General features: G+C 36.4%; 3 protein-coding genes across 6 annotated transcripts; all 3 read right to left on the bottom strand.

Annotated features, from left to right (window-relative positions):
* Positions 1–307: 307 nt before the first annotated feature.
* Positions 308–8241, bottom strand: LOC135632792 (pre-mRNA-splicing factor SPF27 homolog). Of its 3 annotated transcripts, none has more exons than XM_065141565.1 (7): positions 7919–8240; positions 6312–6487; positions 1926–2009; positions 1077–1146; positions 828–961; positions 696–758; positions 308–574 (listed from the first exon to the last, which is right to left on the bottom strand). In XM_065141565.1, exons 1-6 carry the CDS (start codon positions 8153–8155, stop codon positions 725–727), a joined length of 735 nt encoding a protein of 244 aa, XP_064997637.1. In that variant the 5' UTR covers positions 8156–8240; the 3' UTR covers positions 308–574; positions 696–724. The 3 variants fall into 3 exon arrangements, with proteins under 3 accessions (XP_064997637.1, XP_064997636.1, XP_064997635.1); XM_065141564.1 differs by having other exon boundaries at positions 711–758; positions 7919–8239; XM_065141563.1 differs by lacking the exon at positions 696–758 and having other exon boundaries at positions 7919–8241.
* A 1497-nt stretch (positions 8242–9738) lies between these two features.
* On the bottom strand, positions 9739–13596 carry LOC135633136 (RGS1-HXK1-interacting protein 1-like). The gene is made up of 8 exons (XM_065142252.1): positions 13392–13596; positions 12702–12768; positions 12537–12614; positions 11933–11985; positions 10906–11042; positions 10714–10778; positions 10208–10266; positions 9739–10132 (listed from the first exon to the last, which is right to left on the bottom strand). Exons 1-8 carry the CDS (start codon positions 13479–13481, stop codon positions 10043–10045), a joined length of 639 nt encoding a protein of 212 aa, XP_064998324.1. The 5' UTR covers positions 13482–13596; the 3' UTR covers positions 9739–10042.
* A 1211-nt stretch (positions 13597–14807) lies between these two features.
* LOC135633945 (uncharacterized RNA-binding protein C1827.05c-like) lies at positions 14808–19381 on the bottom strand. Of its 2 annotated transcripts, XM_065143972.1 has the most exons (9): positions 19193–19332; positions 18513–18618; positions 18301–18421; positions 18169–18224; positions 17628–17675; positions 17438–17535; positions 16237–16306; positions 15964–16074; positions 14808–15010 (listed from the first exon to the last, which is right to left on the bottom strand). In XM_065143972.1, the coding sequence occupies exons 2-9, from the start codon at positions 18612–18614 to the stop codon at positions 14957–14959; spliced, it is 660 nt and encodes a 219-aa protein (XP_065000044.1). In that variant the 5' UTR covers positions 18615–18618; positions 19193–19332; the 3' UTR covers positions 14808–14956. The 2 variants fall into 2 exon arrangements, with proteins under 2 accessions (XP_065000044.1, XP_065000043.1); XM_065143971.1 differs by lacking the exon at positions 18513–18618 and having other exon boundaries at positions 19193–19381.
* Positions 19382–19987: the final 606 nt, after the last annotated feature.

Genomic DNA, 19987 nt, shown 5'->3' with positions numbered 1-19987 from the left:
CTTCTCAAGTCAAAATCGTGGGGAAGAAAAAGAAATCTTCCCAAAGATCAGAGGCAGATTCATTTTTGAAGTGATCCCACCGTACGTTTGGAGATCAGTCGAATAATAATAATAATAAAAGACATGAAGATTTTTTTTGATTAATTTAATATATTAGTCGATCACAAATGCCTGACAATTTTAAAAGAAGCTATCGATAAAATGCATCAAAGCTTTCGATAATATATATATTAGTCAGTCAGTCCACAGGCTTTCGATAAAATGCATGCATCAAAGATATCTTCCGAGCAAAGAATCACAGCGAAGATGGAAAATGGCAGGCAGTCCCATTAGCCTATTTGCTGGCAAAACATAAACATATTTTGGAAGTCCAGAATTTTTGATACAAGACAACCGAATAAATTTCAGGATTAGGAAATGGACATGCAACTTGAGAAACCCCCCAAGTCCATATGTGGAACTTTGGTTTTAAGAAATGACCTTGTTGCAGGATTGATTAGTAGGCAGACTGCACTCAATCATGCTCTTAATACTTGTGTCTGCAAAATTTGGACTTACCCCTCCTATCTTCCTCCTGCACAGCAATTGCAGAAAAAATTGCACACAAGTATTACTCTCCTTTTTCTTTTGGCTTCAGTTCAAAGGCAAATGTAGGCTTTGACTAAATGTTGATGCACATTACAAAATCAACTTACAAAGTCAAAAAGTACCTTACGTCAGCAAGCTAGTTTTCCATTTTCATATCCAGATCTAAGCCACTGTTAGCTAAAACTAATCAGAGACATCAAGGGATGCAGGACAAATAGAGTTTATTTAAGAAGGGTTACCTCTCTTTTGCCTCTAGCTTGATTTGGTCGATATGATTCTGCAGATCTGCACATGCAGCCTGGATTTCGATGTTCTTCCGACACAATTCCCTCCACTGTGCATTCAGCATATTAAGTTGCCCACCTGTATTTTGCTGATCACAACAAGCATGTCTTAGTCGTAGCGTAAAGCATATGCATGGACAAATCATCATACAAGTAGTGACACCGATAAAGACTCAGAAGAAGGGGAAAAAAAAAAACATTTACCTGTTGGAACTTCCTATCACGATTTACCGCTTCTATCAGTTTGTCATACTCCCTTGCCGTAGCTTCTAATCTGAAGAAAGATTCAGTTAGCTGCGATGAAGAATTTCATGTACAAGCAAACTGAAGATATACGGAGTCAAATCTGTTTAAAAGAATTAACACATAATTTTACATTTAGAAACCCACGCAATTCATGAATATTGTGACCAAGGGGCCTCACTAAACTAAACATGAAGAAAAACAAAGAAAACTAAGCAACCCCATAGCTGATCCATTTCTAACAACCCGATGAACTTCTAGGCAATCAGGACAGGAGTCCCTTATGTTTAGTTCTTAACAAAAGATGATGCAGAGACTTTGTTCTCTATGGGTTGTCGCCAACATATTTTAAATCTTAACCTCATTACACATCAATAGTTTAGTTTTCCAACATTACCACACTCTAGAATGCCGCATAATCATATGGTTACGAGTTACAAAGACTCTCATATTCTTTAAGATTCCCGGCCATGATGAGTTTTCAGACCAATCTTTGTATCCTCCAAGTTATCGATGGACTGTTATTTCTTAAATGATATTTTCACGCCCATTGCAGACGATAAAAACTGAAGGATACTGAACCTTTTATAGATTTGTCATGTTATTGTCATCAAATTTCTTACTCTGGCTGATCTTATCTGTCAAAGTTTAGAAACTGACTCATGCGTTCGTTGTGGGTATAGGACAAAGATCCTACCTACAGAAGTGTATATCTTAAATTTTATGAACATCTTAAAATACATCGAGAAACAAAATCACAATTAATTTCATTATCAATCACAAAGATGATAAAGACTAGAAGATAATTACCTGGATAAATACGCCTCCATTTCTCTGTTCTGATGCTTCCAGACCTCAGCACCATGGTTCAACAACATTTCCAGATTCTCAATCCTTATAATTAATAAAAATACATAAAAATTAGAGGCATGTTTGCCCAACATAAATTGCACATGTTTGAACATAACTGAATCTTAGAAGGTAAAATGGTAGAAGGGTTACTGAGTAATAGGAGGCTGCAATGTGCAACAAAAAGCAGGTAACCATGATCATGCCTTTTATGTACCATGATAACTATGTCGTTAATTTTATGTCACATGAATGTCGCTCCAAATGCTGTTTACTTTAAGATTGATTAGCGAATCACAGAGGATCTCAGATTGGAGGATTTAATGAATCTATGGACCGTAAAGATTGTTAAATCAATGCAATATGCATATATATACATCATATTTTGCCAAAACAAAACACTTGCATAGACATTATTTGTATGCAATAAACAATTTATTTATATATTTATTTTTAAAGAGCATCAGGGAACTGTATAATTTCTTATGAGAGATTATTAAAACAAATATCCTCGCATCATTCAACATAATGGCCGACTAATATGTACTGGGGTCACAATGTTTAACCCAAGCCATAAGCATTGGATCACTATAACATACAAGTTTATGGTTTTCTTGACTGTGATCTCACATACAGTATTCTTGGTTTTAAATAAACGAAAATGTTTTACAAATCAGTTTTCTGTTTTCAGTTTCTGAAAACAATCATGCAAAAGTTCAATTCATAAATATAAAATTAAGAACTTTTTAAGATGTCTCCCGTTGTTACCAACTTGTACTCACTCCTTGTGGACACCATCAGTCCTTAATTGAAGCAGAGGAAGAGACAAAGTGGGGTGTGCCAAACGGAAGCCATGTCACTTCTCAGCAAGAAGATGACAGAAATCACAAAGAACAGTGATCAATAATTAATGGCACCCGATAGCACTACAGAAGACAATGGGTATTGGTAGAGGTGGTGGTCGGTGACATTGGTAGTGGGCAAACACAGGCAACAATGAGACATCCTTGGTGGGCAGCGATGGTTGGTGGCAAAAGCATTAGGCAAAGAGTAGTAGTGGTAGCAAGAGGTCTTGTTGCAAAAGTATTAAGTATTCCGACAAGATAGCTTTCAAATAAGTTTCCAACTAGGAAATAACCAAAGAACTATTCTTTTTTTTTTTTTTTTAACATTCTCAAAAACTGAATTACAAAGAAATCTGAGATCACAGCCATATGTGCCCTCATTTATTCTTTCTGAGCTGATGACAACCAAAAAGTAATGCAATCTCCCATTCAACCATGACTTTTCATTGGAATACTATAAATAAGTCAAATTTATGTACCAAGGGTCCTGATGTGCAACTTCCCTAAATAGTCTATCATTAAGGGGAAAAAAGAAAAGAATTAATGCACTTGTATAGGACTTGATTTGCCTATAACTAATATGACGAACTTCAGGATTATGGAACATTTGGAAAAGGTTTGTGCATACAATATTTACGTTACTAGGTACATCAAAATCATAATAAGTGGTATAAAACAAGTTGAATAGATTTCCCATGATGACTAATACCTTATGGGTTAAGTAAACCTCGAGGGTAGTGAAAGCAAGGTTTGATGTACCGAAGATTACTGCTCAGTACGAGTGGTACATACCGGTCCAACAGAGGATCAATATGGGCAATACATTAATACATTCCCAATGTACTATATGTCGGTATGCTCGATACAACTCGATACACACTGTACAGATAATTGGTTGGTATACTAGTATGGACCAGTAATGCGAACCATGAATGAAAGTATAAGTTGTGGAGTCCCACATAGGAAAAAACATAAAGAATGGATTAACATGCAAGACATGAAGGCCTCCTAGCAATAAAATAGGTTAGCCATTTTGATCCATGTCACAAGGTACTCTTAATACAAGTACTAGATTACTTTTTTTTGTAATAATAGTTACATAGATTCTCTACTCAAATCATTGATGCTTCTGTCAAGGCAACACACACCCCATAATTCTTTCCAAGGAATAAAGTTGGGTTACATATTAGCTTGTTGATGCCTTATTCTCAGTGGTCTTACCACCCTTAATGAAGGGTATCAACTTTTTGAGAATGTAATCCTGGAAATCATGGTTTGTTGATACTTCTCACAATCCAAGCAACCTAACAATTTGTATTGAGTAGGCAAATTAACATGAGCCAAATTTGTACTAGGCTCTCGAATATTATACAAAACAATGATCTAAAAAGCGTTAGACGCCAAAGGCGCCAAGGGTGCTTGCCCCAGCGAAATGAGACGCTAAAATATAAAAATATAAAAAATAATTAATAAATATAATTATTTAAATAAAAATATGATATTAAATTAAAAAATCTTACAGAATCACAATATCACATTAACAAAAAATCTCAAAATTCACAACAATAACAATAATTTCAAATAAATAAAAATTGACAGTATTAAAATCAAAATAATATATTATTAATCTAATAAATAAAAAAATATTTTTACTAGTATACAGTTAACAGTATATTGTTAATATACTGTTAACAGTATACTATCGAGTCAATGTGAGTAGAGGGAGTAAGAGTAATAGTAGCGGCAATGGCAACGGGAGCGACGATAGTGGCAGCGGCAGCGATAGCGGTAGCAGCTAGCAACGACAACGGTGTAAGAGTAAGACTGAGGCTGCTGACTGAGAGAAGCAGCAGCGGTAGCAGGAGCGGGAGCTAGAGCTGGAGCGACGATAGTGACAATGGCAGCAGTGACGACGAGCAGTGACAGTGGCAACGGCAGCGGAGAGTAGCGACAACAAAGACAGGCAATGATAGCAGAGAGAGGCAGCGATAGTAGAGAGGAAATGTCAACGGTAGAATCGCGAGCAGGGTTAGGGTTGAGGAAGTCACGAGAGGAATGTTGGGAGGCTGATATCGATACTTTAGTTGGTTCAATCGAACTAACTGAAGCACCGGACACCGAACCAAACGTAAAACACTGGTTCGGTCGCCTGGTTAACCCGGGCACTCGCAGGAAGCGCTCGACGCCTGGGCTCGGGCGAGCACCTAGGTAGCGCCTCTTTGAAGCGAGGCGCTCGAGCCTCGCCTCGCCCGAGCACCTAGGCGAGTGCCCGAGCGCCTATTGAAATCGTTGATACAAAAGTTATTCTTGTTTCTATTACTTGCTTACGTAGGACTAGTGAAGTATCACATCTCATTCTCAAAGATAACAAAAGTCCTACGAAATTACAATTTCCAATTCCTAAACGTGTAACCAAACAATCAAAGTTGAAGCTTATCATTTGTGGCATTGCAACAATTATTCAACTTATAATTATTGGTAATTGCTGCAAGTTGCAAAGTTCATGCTATCGAACTGTCTCTTATGGTTCAATGCGTTCCCATTTCAGGGGTGATTGTGACTATTTAAGGTCAGTTTGAACCTTGGGGTCTACTTCGATCGTTGGCATATGGTCCCAACCATAATACGAGTTAATAGTATCAACATAGCCACATCATAAATGTCATTGTCTTTACAACATTCAAATAATGGAAGTGATAAGGTATATTTTGGGTCCAGGCCACGTCACGATCGACGCCATGCCACGCTACAGCCATGTCAGCAAGAGGAGCACCCCCACGCGCTGAGCCAGAGTCCGTTCCAAGGCGTTGCTCGGTACGTCCCGTCCCAGAAAGCCCGGGATGGCGCCGCATGGCACCGTTCCTCGCGCCCCGGGACGGCGGCCACACGAAGGTACCATCTCACCTCTCGAGGATCAATCACCACGCCAAACCCGCGTACGACCTACCATCGTACAGTAGTTTAAAAACCCCTGGCCGGCATCCGACCCAGGGGGGAGGCAAAAAACAGATCAACCCACCACTGACTTGCTCATCGGAGGGGCCACAGTCGCCAATCACCCGACGAAGGCCATTCTTGCAGGAAAGCGGCCACCCTCGAGCCACGAGCATTCCGACCGTGGAGTCGTCGACCAACGTCCAGACGACGAGCCACTAACTGGCGTCCAGACCGAGAGACATTGATCAACACCCCGACGCCGACACCCCATCACAAGGGCTCGACCAACCTCGGCAACCAGCTCAGCCGACCAAAGACTCCCGACATCGACCCGGGGACCAGGCCGTGCTAACTCATCAGCCATGGCACATAAGTTCACCAACAGGAAGCATATTCTGATAGTTATTCCTCTTTCATATCAAACATTGTTTGCTTTTGCATATAATAGAAGTTTACTGCATGTCCCAACCATTCTAAATAGGAAGTGGTTAAATGACAACTCAGTACAAATGCAAGAACTGTCAAGAGAGAAACCAAGTGTTCATTTTATTCAATAACTACTTGCCTTATAACTTGATGTTGTAGAAGGCTTTGTGCATTCCTTAGGGCCAACCTCCAAGCAGTAACATCATTGCGCTTATTTGCTGGAGGAGGTTCCAATCCATAGCGGGACATCTCTAAAGTTGCAGGAGGCTTGCCGGCTCTTACACGTTCATACTCTCTAGCAAGCATAGGGTGATCCTGCAAAAATGACAATCAAAACTAATTTTACATTTAAAATTCAATTTTACTAAGCTTTCTCAGATAATTCCTAATCTATGTTCACTTTCACCGACATGAAGAAAAAAGCAAAGGAAAATCATTTAAACTGCTGGAAAAAATGAAACAAGAGAATCACAAGGTGATATTGACAGTGCACATAAGGAGTGTGAGATCCTTTCTGAAAGTATGTTAATAAGTAAATTAACTCTTTAGGAAGCTGTGATCCATATTCTGTATGCTGCCACTAAGCAGTGTCGAAATTTGCAGTAGCAGGCAGAGCAATTTTCAGATTAAAATACTTCATTTATTTTGTACAAACATGTAGATGAAAAACGTTGTGTTAAAGCAAAAGAGCCTTAAGAATTGATGGGAAATTTGTACAACCAACAAGGAAGCCTTTAAACCAGCTATTAAAAGCCAGCTTTCTGAGAAGTTATGAAAACAGCGATATGCTCACTCACACAAAATGGATTCCAGGCATTAAGAATAGCTTTATAGCATATAACTTTAACTGGTATGACTTCAGTGGATTCTTCCCCTTAAAAAGTTTCTTGCATAAACAATATGACCATTTCAATCAACAACTAGAAACAAGAACATATTGCAGATAAGTTCCCGATTTTATACTGTTTAAATTTAAAGGGCTTTGTTTTTTATTCTTTTTGGAGAAACTTCAATATTGTCTTACAAATATTTTTAGCGAAATTACATCCATCAACACATGATTCATGCAACAACATAAAATGATTCATGATGAGCATAACATCGTATGAGTTGGATGTTGCAACATATTGTGGCGACAGCCTACAGGAATTTAACAAAGAATAGAAAGGATCCATTTCTCTCAGTGGCAGGGTTAAGAGAGAAACTAAGGCATCCTCTTCATTCAAGAAAACAAAGTATTCTTGTAGAGAGGTCCACAGTACCCGTACTAAAATCCAGCCTTACAAATGAAGATCTCTCAATTCAGATCATGTTTTCTAACAAGGTTTTCAGTCGTTCCAACTTGACCTTGTCTTCCCTCAATGATAACCCTAACACTAACGATAGATGGCAAAGGACAAGAATAATTCTTATTTTTTTTTTGCTGTTAGGACATATAAATTATTTGTATAAATAAGTTGATCTCCCTCATTCTTAACTATACACGGAAAAAATAATCATAATTTATCCAGAACATCCCGCCTGAAAACCTCTCCTTTTCATCATTTAATGGCCAAACAAGATCCATGAAATCAAAGAAGAAGAAGAAGCTAACGATCTTACGATATAAAGGCACAGAATCTTCCTTATTCATGCAATACCTCAAAAGAAATTAGCAAAGCACTGAAAAAAAAAACTAACATCTCCAGTAAAATTCAGACTTCATAACAGCGAAACAACCGCCTCCAAGGCGGCGTCGAGTGGTACCTCGAAGCTAAGTTTCGGGAGAGGCGGAAGCTCTCGTAGGAAGTCGGCGGGCTTCTTGCCGCTTCTCCGCATCTCCTCCTCCACGAGCCGGTCGACCTCTCCCTTCACCCTAGGATCGCCGTAGTCGTCATCGATGTAAGGCAGGGCGTCCACGAGCTCCGCGTCCGGGCCCGCCGACCACCCCTGGCGGGAGGCGTCCGGCGGCGCTTCGAGCATCAGGATCTCGCGCCCCGCCATGGCTTTCTCCTCGCTCGATTGCCGGAGAGGAATAAGGGTTTGGGCAGCGGCCGAGCGAGCGAACTCGTTCTGCCAAACTGCAGCAGTAAAGCGATTCAGGTTCGTTTACTTTTGCATTTATACCCCTAAACCAATAAAGAATTCGAGAAACATCCCTATAAACCCAATTTCTTTACAATTATGTCCGTTCTATCAACGACATCATCGTATAATAATCATATATATGATTACAACAACAATAATAAAATCGTAAGTTTAAACTATTTGAGGTCAATTATATAAATATTTTTTATTATTAAGATTTATAATATATATATATATATATATTTAATTAAACTCAAAATACTTAAATTAATATTTATAATTTTTATTAAAATCTTTTTAGATCATTTAACTCTTATTATATCACTAATATTAATTATTTTACTTTTTTTAACTATCCCATTTGAAGGTTTCCTCAGTATATGCTTATACTATCTTAAACGATTTTTATCTTATTTTATTTTTTATTGAAATGATCCATAATTATTCATAAATAAATTTTTTTATCTTTCTTAATAACTTTAGATATCTATCTCAATGTTCTTTTTTCTCTTTTAATATAAAGGTATCTAACTATCAAATAAGACTAATGATGTCTTTTTGTCATTTTAACTATCCTATTTTTACTTTATAAATAATATTTTTATCGATCTTTTTATCTTGTTGAATAATCGATCCTTATATAATTCTATCATTTATGGTAAATATTTCTTGAGATCATTATTATTTTTAGATATCAGTAGTTTTTTTTCCTAATAATATTACAATAAAAAACTTACATTTAAGAAGAATTTCCTATTTTTTAAAAGAATATTTGGTCGCTTGTATATATCCGGGATGGATGAATAATGGGTTATGACCATTTCGTAATTATGCCATTGGTTATATTTATTGGTTATTTCTTGAAGTCATTATTTTTTTAGATATAAATAATTTTCCAAATAACTATGCCATTAACTTTCCTAGATGTGAGCATTTTTTTTGAAGAGTATTGCAATATATATATATATATATATATATATATATATATATATATATATATATATATTAATTTACTTCCAACTCCTACAAATTTCTGCATCAAATTATCAATTTATAAACCATTTTCAAATGTGTGAAATTGTGAATTTTGCTTGGTTAAACACTATACCATTAACCATGCTTAGTTTATTTTTTATTATTTGATTTTTGGAATCCACAAATTCACTTTCCAAATCAAGTTTGTCAACACGAATCCTTCAAGACATTATAATTTGGAATCAACAACCCCAAAGATTTATTGATGTCCTTCATCAAGATAATATCATTTGGAAGGTCATACAGAAAATAGGAAACAAATACCATTGTCTGACTTGCATGTTTATTGCAAGTGTAGATGCCATCGGAGAGTCTTACATGTCACTGAAAGCAAAGGGTAAAGCATATCTGGAAATGCCAAAACTGAGTTCTCAAACTTGAACTTGGACCAGCACATCCAGCTGAAATAGCTAGTGTGTCCACTTGGAAGACTAGCTTATAGGACACAGATTACAACATTTGAATTATCAAGAAGCCACAATCGGCATATATTTATCATTCAAAGATACTAGAGAGAGAATTTGAGGTATTTTGTAATCACTTTTTTAACTGTCTTCATTGCTGCATTAAATAATACAATGTCCTGACCTAAGGATTTCCAGTTTACTTGTAACAAAAGATGTGTTCCAAGCAATATGCGAATAGGGGAAATCGATGAGCGTAGCCGGTAAAAACTCTCTAGCAAAAGTAGATGCAAGAATAAGTACTTTTTATTGCATGTTGGAGGGATCTTAAAAATCTCCACTCTAGGGCCAAAATACTTTATTATCAAACTCGAATCCCAAGTTCTGATATTTTGGTGACTCTTTCATTCAGTTCAAGCCTCTGATTTTTCAAACTAGATGTCATAGGAGCCACCTGCAAATTGGAAAATTGAAGTATAACATATTTCAGCTATGCAGAACTGCTGAAAAAGAAAGGCTATATACTTGCCTCTGCACGAAGTTCTAGTGCAGTTCTCCCAGGAATTGTCCGAAGTTCCTCCATCAGATCTAGACATGTAATTCTTCATTAAATATAGAATTACAGTCGAAGAAACTAAATTCAATAAAAGTTACAGCCAACTCTCACATTGACAGTAAAAAATATCAAAGGAAAAATAGATGTGATTTGCTAGAAACACAAATCTCATAGTTTATCAACTGAATTCTCAAAAGGAGTCTGCTAAGGAACAAATGGTGTGCCAGAATGCTCCAGAGTGCAATGGCCAACATTGTCTTTGAGCCTCAAATGATCTTGATAAGAGATTCAAGTCAATGTGAAGCAAGCATTCCTACTACAGAAATCTCACTCAAGGCCATACATTGATGTTATCATTGCTCATTCTTCAGCTAGCAATATGAATGTTGGCAGATCAAGGAGCATTAAGGTATCTATAAGCAGTGATATTTATAGTGTAAAATCTGTGTTAGTAAAACATTTCAAGAAAAAATATATACCTGCTGCTTCAGATTCTATCTTATAGATGGATTTGTTAAGCCTTTGGATTTCATGTCCAGCGGCTCTGCAGAAATGTTATTTAATCAGCCTATTGATTATTGAAGAGGCACTGCAAAATAATAGAAAGACAAGTACAAGAAAATATGCCATGAAACCAAGTCAACTAAAAGTGGGGATAACTCAGAGAGAACCTGATTTTAGTCCTTCCACGATGCAAGTCCTCTTCACCGTAACTAACTTTTGTAAGTAAATTTTTGCTCTCTTTCTTCAATTTTGTGACAGATTCGTTTATTTCTCTTAAAAATGATTCAGCGTCAGTTAGTCGTTCCTGGTTAAAACACACAGATGCACAGATGCTTGTAAGTTCAGAGGAGACAGAATCATAGAAGAAATAAATGTATAGGAATTAGGACAAATTTCACCAAGAAGCAATTTGTTGAGGACAAAGGAATGTTAGAAATCAAAGGTGCAAGAGAAAAAAAAAAGAACAAAATTTTGATAAAAATTGTAGTTGCATCATGGAAGATAGGTCTCATAAACTCTTATATAACGATCCAAATTTAAGTTTAAATGTTTGTGATTCATCTGGAGGAAGATTAATACAAGAATAATGTAAAGTCAGAACACTCCAATTAATCAAATTTAGAAGAAAAAGTTAAAACATCAATCAGCTACACTCTCTCAGTACTTGGATACTTTAAATTAGTTTTCCTCATCTACACACAAAATTGTTCCTACAAAACTTGGACACTTTAAATTAGTTACAGTTTTCATATCAAATATGGAACCTTAAATTACTTTAGTTTCTTAGAGATATTGTAAGGACTCTATTAACAACAATGTACGTATTAGCTACAAATTTCTTTATGGAGACAACATTGTTATTACAATACTTGATTGCAGTGTTGTGAGATAATACCTCAACTCCTATTTTTGGAAACCATATGTGGTAAACTCCCAATGTAAAATAAACACCACAACAACAATCTAGAGCTACTAAAAGCCTAATGTAAATTTCCTTATAGTGCATAATGATATTCCCTTCAAAATTGATACAGTACATGGTCAAGCTACTGGCATGTTGATGCACAGGTTCAATTCCAAAGTTCAAAAAATTGTAGCATATAGATAGTGTACAACCATAATCAAAGCATGGAAAGTCAATGACTTTTTTATGAATTTCAAACATTAATCCACAAAAAAAATGTCAACATTTACCTCCTCAGTTTTGAAACGGCCTAAAGTTTTACGATACAAGAACCTTCTAGGCCCTGCAAATGCAAAGTCCTTTAGAAAGATTTAAATAATCAGAAATGATGGTGTACATGTGTATAGTCATGTTCATCAATACATGTGTTACATGGAGAGAGAGAGAGAAGAGAGAGAGAGATAGAGAGAGAGAGAGAGATAGAGAGAGAGAGAGAGAGAGAGAGAGAGAATGGAGGAAGAGAAAAATGGAGCAAATCCAAATAAAAATAACATTTTGTAATACCTAAAGACCAAGAGAAAAATATCTAAATATCTCATGAATATCATGGTATTTACAAATGATCATGATATGTCAGACCTTTCACGTTAAAAACTACATAATTTCAAAATTAGAGTAATGATTTATTATAGAACTACCACTTCTCAAGTTCAGTAGAAGAAAAATCATAAAAGATACAGATCGTCTTCCTTTATTGCATTACTAAATCACACTTATGAATTGGATTCTCATTTGATGGCAAAAAGATAGGAATATGCAATCTTCTAAAAAAGTTATTTTAGTTTAGCCATGAGTTAACCATTGATGTCATAGTAAAATAATGTTATCCAGTACCTCGTAAGAGAAGGATTCCAGCAACAACAACAACGCCACATGCCTCAAGCGGGTGATCATATGCAACCAGCAACTCATCTGAATGTACCACTCCTCCAAATGAATAAAACTCTAATATTCCATGCTTCAAAACTTACAAAACAACTTTTGATTTGATCCCGTTACCTTTTGCGTTATGAACTAAGGCATCTTCATAAGCTTGCCAATGCGACCTTACCCTTAGCATAAGATCCTGCAATTATCAAGAAACAAATATATGGGTAAAATAGGGCGTGAAACATTAATAATGCTTTTAAAGGGGCAGTAACTAGCTGAGCGATGTATGTCATGATGAAACAACAAACACAATAGGGAATCACATACAGAAAACAAACAATTTCACGGTCATCATAATTTTATACTACCAACACAATAAGTAATCTGCAAAGAGAAAAATGCCAAACTAGGTATCATGTTGACAGTCTTAGTATGTTACAAATAATGGAGGCAAGCGATTGATATAATTACTTCTACTGATTTGCAACTTATCAACATAAAGGTGTCGAAAGATACAGGAAGGGTAGCAACACAGCCAAATTAATAAACCGCGTCCGATCACAGCAACTATGACAGTCAATTCCTTATGTCTCTCACGAAGATGCTCATACGACGATCTCAAAAAAGTCTACTTCTTCGACATATTGGCGACTTCCTGCGCCCTCGAATAGATGAGCCATGTATGTCGGATTACATATAATTATTACCAAACCAAATATGCCGAATTTGCATCAATTTCACGGGGAAATCCAATCGGAAGACCAGGTGCGTGGACCAAGAATGCCATTAAATATTGGGTTTTGATAAAACGATTTCAACCTGAAACTTCTCCAAGGGCCGAGGGGACCTATGCTGCGAGGATTGGGCGGATCCAACGGCAGGCCCAGTCGAATCGGAGCGGGAATCCATCACTCGACGCTTCTCCGGCAATCCGGGGAGGAGACGGAGGAAGGGGAAACCCTTTTCGCTCGAGAAGAGGGACGAGGGCTAATAAGAGCAACGGAAAGCAAATGGGATGTGTGCATTGTGGAAATATAACATGTTAGCCCTTCTAAAAGCCAATATAGTAAATGTGTAGCATATTAGCCCCCTCTCAAACTCAATATAACATATGCATCCCTCCAAATATCAAACCTTTTCTTTATTTTCTGAAATATTTAAGTTATATATCCACTACACTTCTCCCATAAATTAAGAATCATCATCCGATATATTTTATACCTAAAATACTAGTATGATGTGATAAATTTTCTCAGGCTTTAGATTCGTAACTTCATTTGACATATTTTTATATGTAAAATATCAATATAATTTATTGATGATATACCAAACTCACTCATGAAAAATCAAGAGTTCATAATCTTATTCAATATTTTTTTTAAATATAAATTTTCAAAAATTATAATATTATTTAAAAACTATAAAATATTATTGGAAGTATATATATATATATATATATATATATATATATATATATATAAACCTAGTAATATCCATCATGTCCATTGATAAAGATTAAATATTTAGTATATAGTAGGTCTGTCATGTCGAAGCATACCGCCCGTACCGGGCGGTAGTATCGATCCGACAAGTTATCTGTATGTGGATCGCCTGATACCGCTATAGTGCTATAGTGCTACGGTACTATACTAGTGCTACAGTATGAAAAAAAAAAAAAGGGTCTAAAATTGTTCGGTACACTAGGGTGTACCGTTCCGTACGTCCTGAAATATCACCCGATATACCGGTACCATACCGTACCGAGTCAAAACGCCGATACGGTACGACGAACCTTTATATATACCTCAAGATTACTGCTCTATAGCAATTACTTTGTGCTGGACAACCACTTGAGCTTTCCACACACTGCAATTTTGGTATCAGCAAACAGTGATATGTACAATGAAATCAGAATTTGCCAGACTAACCACAAAATGTTACCATATGTTAGCTGGACAGAGATTTCAGTTCAAGTTACTTGAAAGAATCTAAGAACAAGAGAGTAGGCATGTTTGTAACTAGAAAACAAGAGCTTTCAGGCAACATCCACTATGTAAATTCGTGCTGTGGCCATGATCATAAAGTAGCAACTGGTTATCTGCAAGATTTGCTTTTATACTTAATGTCATAGTTAAAACATATTGTTGTGTTCAGATGAAAGCTGTAACACAGGCATTGTCTCAGGTTTACAAATGACATCAAGACTGAGTGAGGACCAAAATTCAGTTGCATTTCTTCGCAGCACTTCTGTCACTTGAGGACCAAAATTTGAGATTAGCAAGCAGCAACAACTACATGTTCATAGCCAAATTCCAAACATGGCCAATATTTCTAAAACCATTCTCTGGTAGGATGATATGGATTGCCTCCCCACAAATCAATTTCTAGTCCTCTTCGTCAAACTTAATTTTCTTGGCAGCATGCTGAATGAGACCGACCTGTAGAGAATAATAAAAGGAAACCACAATAATTCAAGCGCAAGTACTAAAGTCAACTAGTTCTTGGCAGCAGGCTGAACTGTAGGATAGAAAAAGGAAATAAAGGAAGAAAGAACAAGAATTCTAGCATAATTAATCGTGTCATTAACACTTTGAACAAGATAACATCCAACTTTGACAAACATCATTCTAGCCTAATAATGGCCCAAATTAAATATCATGGTTTCAGCTGCAACAATGAGGAAAAACCATTTAAGATGGCATTGGAATATCCAAAAAACAGTTCATGCAATTGGTGGGGTGATGATAAAAGGAAGAGGAAGACATAAGAGAGCTTTATTATAAATAACAAACAAAAAATAAAATTTATTATTCTGGTTTCACCAGTGATATTGCCATCATCATAACTCTGGTGGGAAAGAATCATTTAACTGATCCTCGATAGTTCGGACCTTACAGGGTAACAATGCCCATACATTAGACCTAAAGTAGAAATATAATCGCCACTTATCGTCAACTGGGCCACAATGCAAGAAAGAATTCCCTTGGGTAAATTAAATGAAGTTTCCTTGGCAAAGCTACTTTTGCAATTTGTTTAGTCGATGACTTTAGCTCAGAAGATGAACTCCAAGTCAGCTGTAAATTATCATCTCTGAATGCTTACAAAACCCACAAGAAACACGAAAGCAAACAATATGGAATAAGAAAGGTTGAATGAGGTTCACCCTGCAAATGATAAGTGATAGCGCAGCTTCTACCAGAAGCATCCGAAACAACTATAGTTTCAGGTAACTGAGATGGCAATTAACGGGCACTGAATATGCACAATTCTAGGGAATAAAAAGAGAGATCAATAATTTTTTTCTTTATTTTATCCGCTTTATTTTGCTTATGAAAACAACATAAATTGAACTCAATCGACCAAGTTCAAAGAGATAGGCACTTTCACTTACAAGATCTGGGCATTCATATTCAACACCAGCAGCCTTGATTCTATTCCGGCGCTTCTCATCTCGTTTAAGAATCCCTTTAATCATCCTTTGGTGTTCTTCAACTGTTCTTTCCTGAAGGTATATCCGGAAAAAAAAAATCACAAAAACAATGAAAGCTTTTGTCCGCTGATTAATATGATCTTGACAGATCCCATCCAAAGGGCATTCTGATTAGTTCAGATTTGGATTAGAGTTTTGGTGAAAATCAGTGAATAACTACTTTCATAATCTCACCTTGTTATGCTGCTTTCTGGCAATTTTTGTCCAATTTAATGGATTATATCTCCAATTTACACCTCTCCATCTGCAGCAAAAAATTAAAATATTATGAGAAAAACGAATAGTTAGAACATAATATTTATCCCAAAAGACTTGTCCAAATGCAGGTACCAAATACAATAAAAAGAAAAGGATGCTTTGATTACAGGGATACAGCCATGTTTTACTTCCATGCAATGTCACTCATCTCTTCAACAATCTCAAAGACAAGGACACTTGGAATGAAAATTTCTCTCTTTAGAATTACATTAAATCAGTTCTCTAAACATAACTACCATATGCAGATAAATCCATTTGCTGATTTTTTTGCCGATTCATGTATAGTCCTATTAACAAGATAAACCTTTACCTAGTAAAGCCACTAAATGTACATTCATTGATGCTGCTGTGTTGTAGGAACCAAGCATATGATTGAGCATATCTAAGCTGTCTTAGATACTGTGTCCTATTAACCACTAAATGTACATTCATTGATACTGTGTCCTATTAACCAAGCATTTGTTAATTTGTAGTCTTCAGTGAAGACTACAAATTAACTTTTAAAAAAAGGGGTGCAGAGAACAAAATATTGACTATGTTCAAAACTACTGAAAATGGGATAGTCAGAGACCTGCAAGATAACTTATTTTTCCACATCTAAGCTGTCTCACTCTCATAGTATCCCTACCAATAATAGATCCTATACTCTGGTGCCAACTCAATCAGCTGATATCACATCTATAAATGTTCTGATAACAAAAAACTAACAAGAAAAAACACAGGAAAAGGAACAGTTACCAGAACACATGAACAAGAACTTTATCTATGAAGTAGCCATATGATAAGGGGCAAGTACAGATGCTGGTGAAGAAGAAGAAATCCTCATGAACAAAATATTGATTGCTTCTAAATTGCAAAATAAAAAAATAGATTCAATTCACTGATCCATTTCCTAGTCATTTGTGAATGATCGATCTGTCATATTTCTGTATTTAGCTTTAACCAGCATATTCCCCTTTTCTTCAAATGGGAAATATATCACAATAGAAAAATGATCCGATCAAATGTATATTACAATGTTGAAGGAACAAAAAAAAGCGACTCGATATGGGGAAACTGCCTCTAGCATAAACCTATCATGTTGAAAAGACACTGTCAATTTGACCTAGAGGCTTACAACTTCGGATGAACATGCTCTGGTGGGATAAGATGAATCTGAAGGTTGTGTTCAAATAGTAGATAATTATGAATCTCATCAGCCACAACTTTGGCAACCTGCAATTATCAGCATTTACTACATAATATTAACATAAAGCTTTCTTGGCAAATGGAGAGAATTTTAACAATTTTCAAGGAAAGAAAATCACCTCTGGGTTTTCAAATTCAATGAATCCATAATGCTTAGATTTTCCTGTCTACAGCATAGCACATGATGGTTAAGCCAATGGATTAAGAGTGTTAACTAAGTAGAACGTAAAAAGTGCCCAACAGAATTTTAGTAAGCTATCCATAAAATAAATCTAAAATGTCAAATTGAAAAGTTGAAAATAGAGGTTTTCATAACCCAAAAAGACAATCATGCAAAAGTTTAAAACAATTTAAAAATGCCAAAGAAGATTTCTTAAGAACATAAGACGATGCTATAAGTATTTAGATCAAAAGTATAACTACAGCAATTTTATTTAGCATGACAAATTAATTGATCCCATGCAACATGGGCGACCAAGATTCGAGGCACATAAATAGTCTCTTTACTTGCAAGGATAGGACTGTGTACGTTATCCCTTCCTAGACCAACATTGGTGGGAGCCTCATATGGTAAGCCACCTTTTAGTTATAGATATAAAAAAGAGAAACATGCAAAATTAATTCACTGATCAAACAACAACCAACAGGGACAATATGTACCTTCCTGTTACAAGCAATCCTCAAATGCTTGATTTTTCCAAATTGCTTGAAAAATCCTAACATGGTTAAACAGCATATATATCAATCTAAATCATTAAAAGAAAATTCTAGTAGAGCAGAAAGGATCCTAACCTTCCATTTGTTCTTCGTAAAACCCATGAGGAATGTGACCGATGTACAGTACTGTTGCAGTATTTTTGACAGGCTCATCTTCTTCCTGAGTAATTTTCCTCCCTGGCCCTCCTTCTAAAGGCTGTAAATTAAAAGTAACAAATTAGTCAAACCAAGATGTCCAACAAAGCTACAACAAAAGGAGGGATAGACCACAAACATAAAAATCGGACCAAGAAATCAGAAGATTCATTTGTGTGACGAGAAATTGATAAGTGAGAAGAACTCGGCTTCTTCAGCTTCTTTTTCAAAGCCTTCTTTACCTTTGCGCCCATTTCCCTACACATAAATCATCCAGAAATTAAAGAAGAGGAATCGTTTTCCCTTACATAACGATTAAGTACAGAGCACACAACGTCGTACACCAGAGAGCAAGAGAAAGCAACCCGGTGGGGACTGGCTGATGTGTAGCTGGAGGTGGGAGTGAGTCCTACAGGAAGCGGCTAGGGAGAAAGGGGGATGGGAGAGTCTATAGAATCACAATAAATGGATATCTACCACTCAATTCAATCAAATTACTACCAACAAAGAACCAAAAAGCCGAAGAGAATAAGCAAACAACAACTGGAACCCAATCCAAAGCCCAAGCTTAAGAGGAGAGGCAGATTCTCTCTCAAAAATCTCTTTCTTGGGTTTCATCTCCCAAAACCCATGTCCCGAAGGCAAATTGTTCCAAGAATCCGGCTTTTGGGTTCCAAACGCATCCCCGAACAACAAAGTGCAATCAAAATCAACAACAAAGAACAGACGTACAGGTCAAGATTTGTCTAATTCAGCAATAACACAGCAAATCAAGACCCAGGTTCGGTTCCCTCAAGAAATCTACAAAACTAGCAAAAGAGAGAGGAAAAACCTTGACGGTTGTTTCTCCTTGCTCGCAGTCGAAGGAGCTGGTGGCGGAGAGGCAACCTCCGGTGACGGTGGAAGGGGTGACGCAGAGACGAAGAGGTTTTAGCACCTTCAATTTCTGGTATAACGGTGTGTGGACGGATGGAGATCGGGTGCGGGTGATGTTGATCCGACCCATCTAGAGATCGGGTGTCTGGGTACACAATTATTGGATCAAAATTGACGGTCTCGGATCGGATAAGGATTGCCGATGCTCGATACGGTTATCTAGTCGTTCTTTTACTCGTCTCCCGGCCGTCAAGTTTCACTGTAGACGTTTCATCACCGTAAAATAATACAACGAAGAGGTAAAGATATTTACTATACACATAAAACACACATTTGGATGATCATATATTCAATAAAAACAACTATTAAGGATGGATATATGATATTTTATCATTGTTCAGTCAATATATATTTAATCTTACTAAAAAATATATTTTTAATAACTCGATACATCCATCATCCCAATATTCTCATTTCATCTCATTTCAGTAATAACTAACGATTCTCTTATATTGAATCTGGTGCAAACTCAAGTGAAGAACAGGGGAATGACCAGCAAAGAGAATCAAGGATGATGATACTCTATGTGACCTTCCTGATTGAAATATCCAAGTAATGTTGTTGATGTGGTCTAATATACTGTTGAATAACGCAGTGTGTTTTTGTTTAATTTACATGGATATTGATGCTATATTACCTGCTCGATGCATGCTTTATTCTGCCCCCAGGATCCTTTTTCTTCTCCTCTTCG

This window comes from Musa acuminata, chromosome BXJ3-3 (genome assembly GCF_036884655.1).
Source record: "Musa acuminata AAA Group cultivar baxijiao chromosome BXJ3-3, Cavendish_Baxijiao_AAA, whole genome shotgun sequence".
Classification (NCBI taxonomy): Eukaryota; Viridiplantae; Streptophyta; class Magnoliopsida; order Zingiberales; family Musaceae; genus Musa; species Musa acuminata.
Note: the sequence above shows the minus strand (reverse complement) of the source record. Positions and strands in the feature narration are given on the sequence as shown.

Coding starts and splice junctions, on each gene's coding strand:
- LOC135633136 (XM_065142252.1), bottom strand. CDS start 13,481: ATGGATTCCCGCTCCGATTCGACTGGGCCTGCCGTTGGATCCGCCCAA. Junction 12,769..13,391: donor GGCCCTTGGAGAAGTTTCAG/GTTGAAATCGTT, acceptor TGATAATTGCAG/GATCTTATGCTAAGGGTAAG. Junction 11,043..11,932: donor GCCGTTTCAAAACTGAGGAG/GTAAATGTTGAC, acceptor TGTTTTAACCAG/GAACGACTAACTGACGCTGA.
- LOC135633945 (XM_065143971.1), bottom strand. CDS start 19,366: ATGGGTCGGATCAACATCACCCGCACCCGATCTCCATCCGTCCACACA. Junction 17,676..18,168: donor GGATTGCTTGTAACAGGAAG/GTACATATTGTC, acceptor GCTATGCTGTAG/ACAGGAAAATCTAAGCATTA. Junction 17,536..17,627: donor TTGAATTTGAAAACCCAGAG/GTGATTTTCTTT, acceptor TGATAATTGCAG/GTTGCCAAAGTTGTGGCTGA.
- LOC135632792 (XM_065141563.1), bottom strand. CDS start 8,155: ATGGCGGGGCGCGAGATCCTGATGCTCGAAGCGCCGCCGGACGCCTCC. Junction 2,010..6,311: donor CTACAACATCAAGTTATAAG/GCAAGTAGTTAT, acceptor ATTAATTATAAG/GATTGAGAATCTGGAAATGT. Junction 962..1,076: donor GTGATAGGAAGTTCCAACAG/GTAAATGTTTTT, acceptor TGTTGTGATCAG/CAAAATACAGGTGGGCAACT.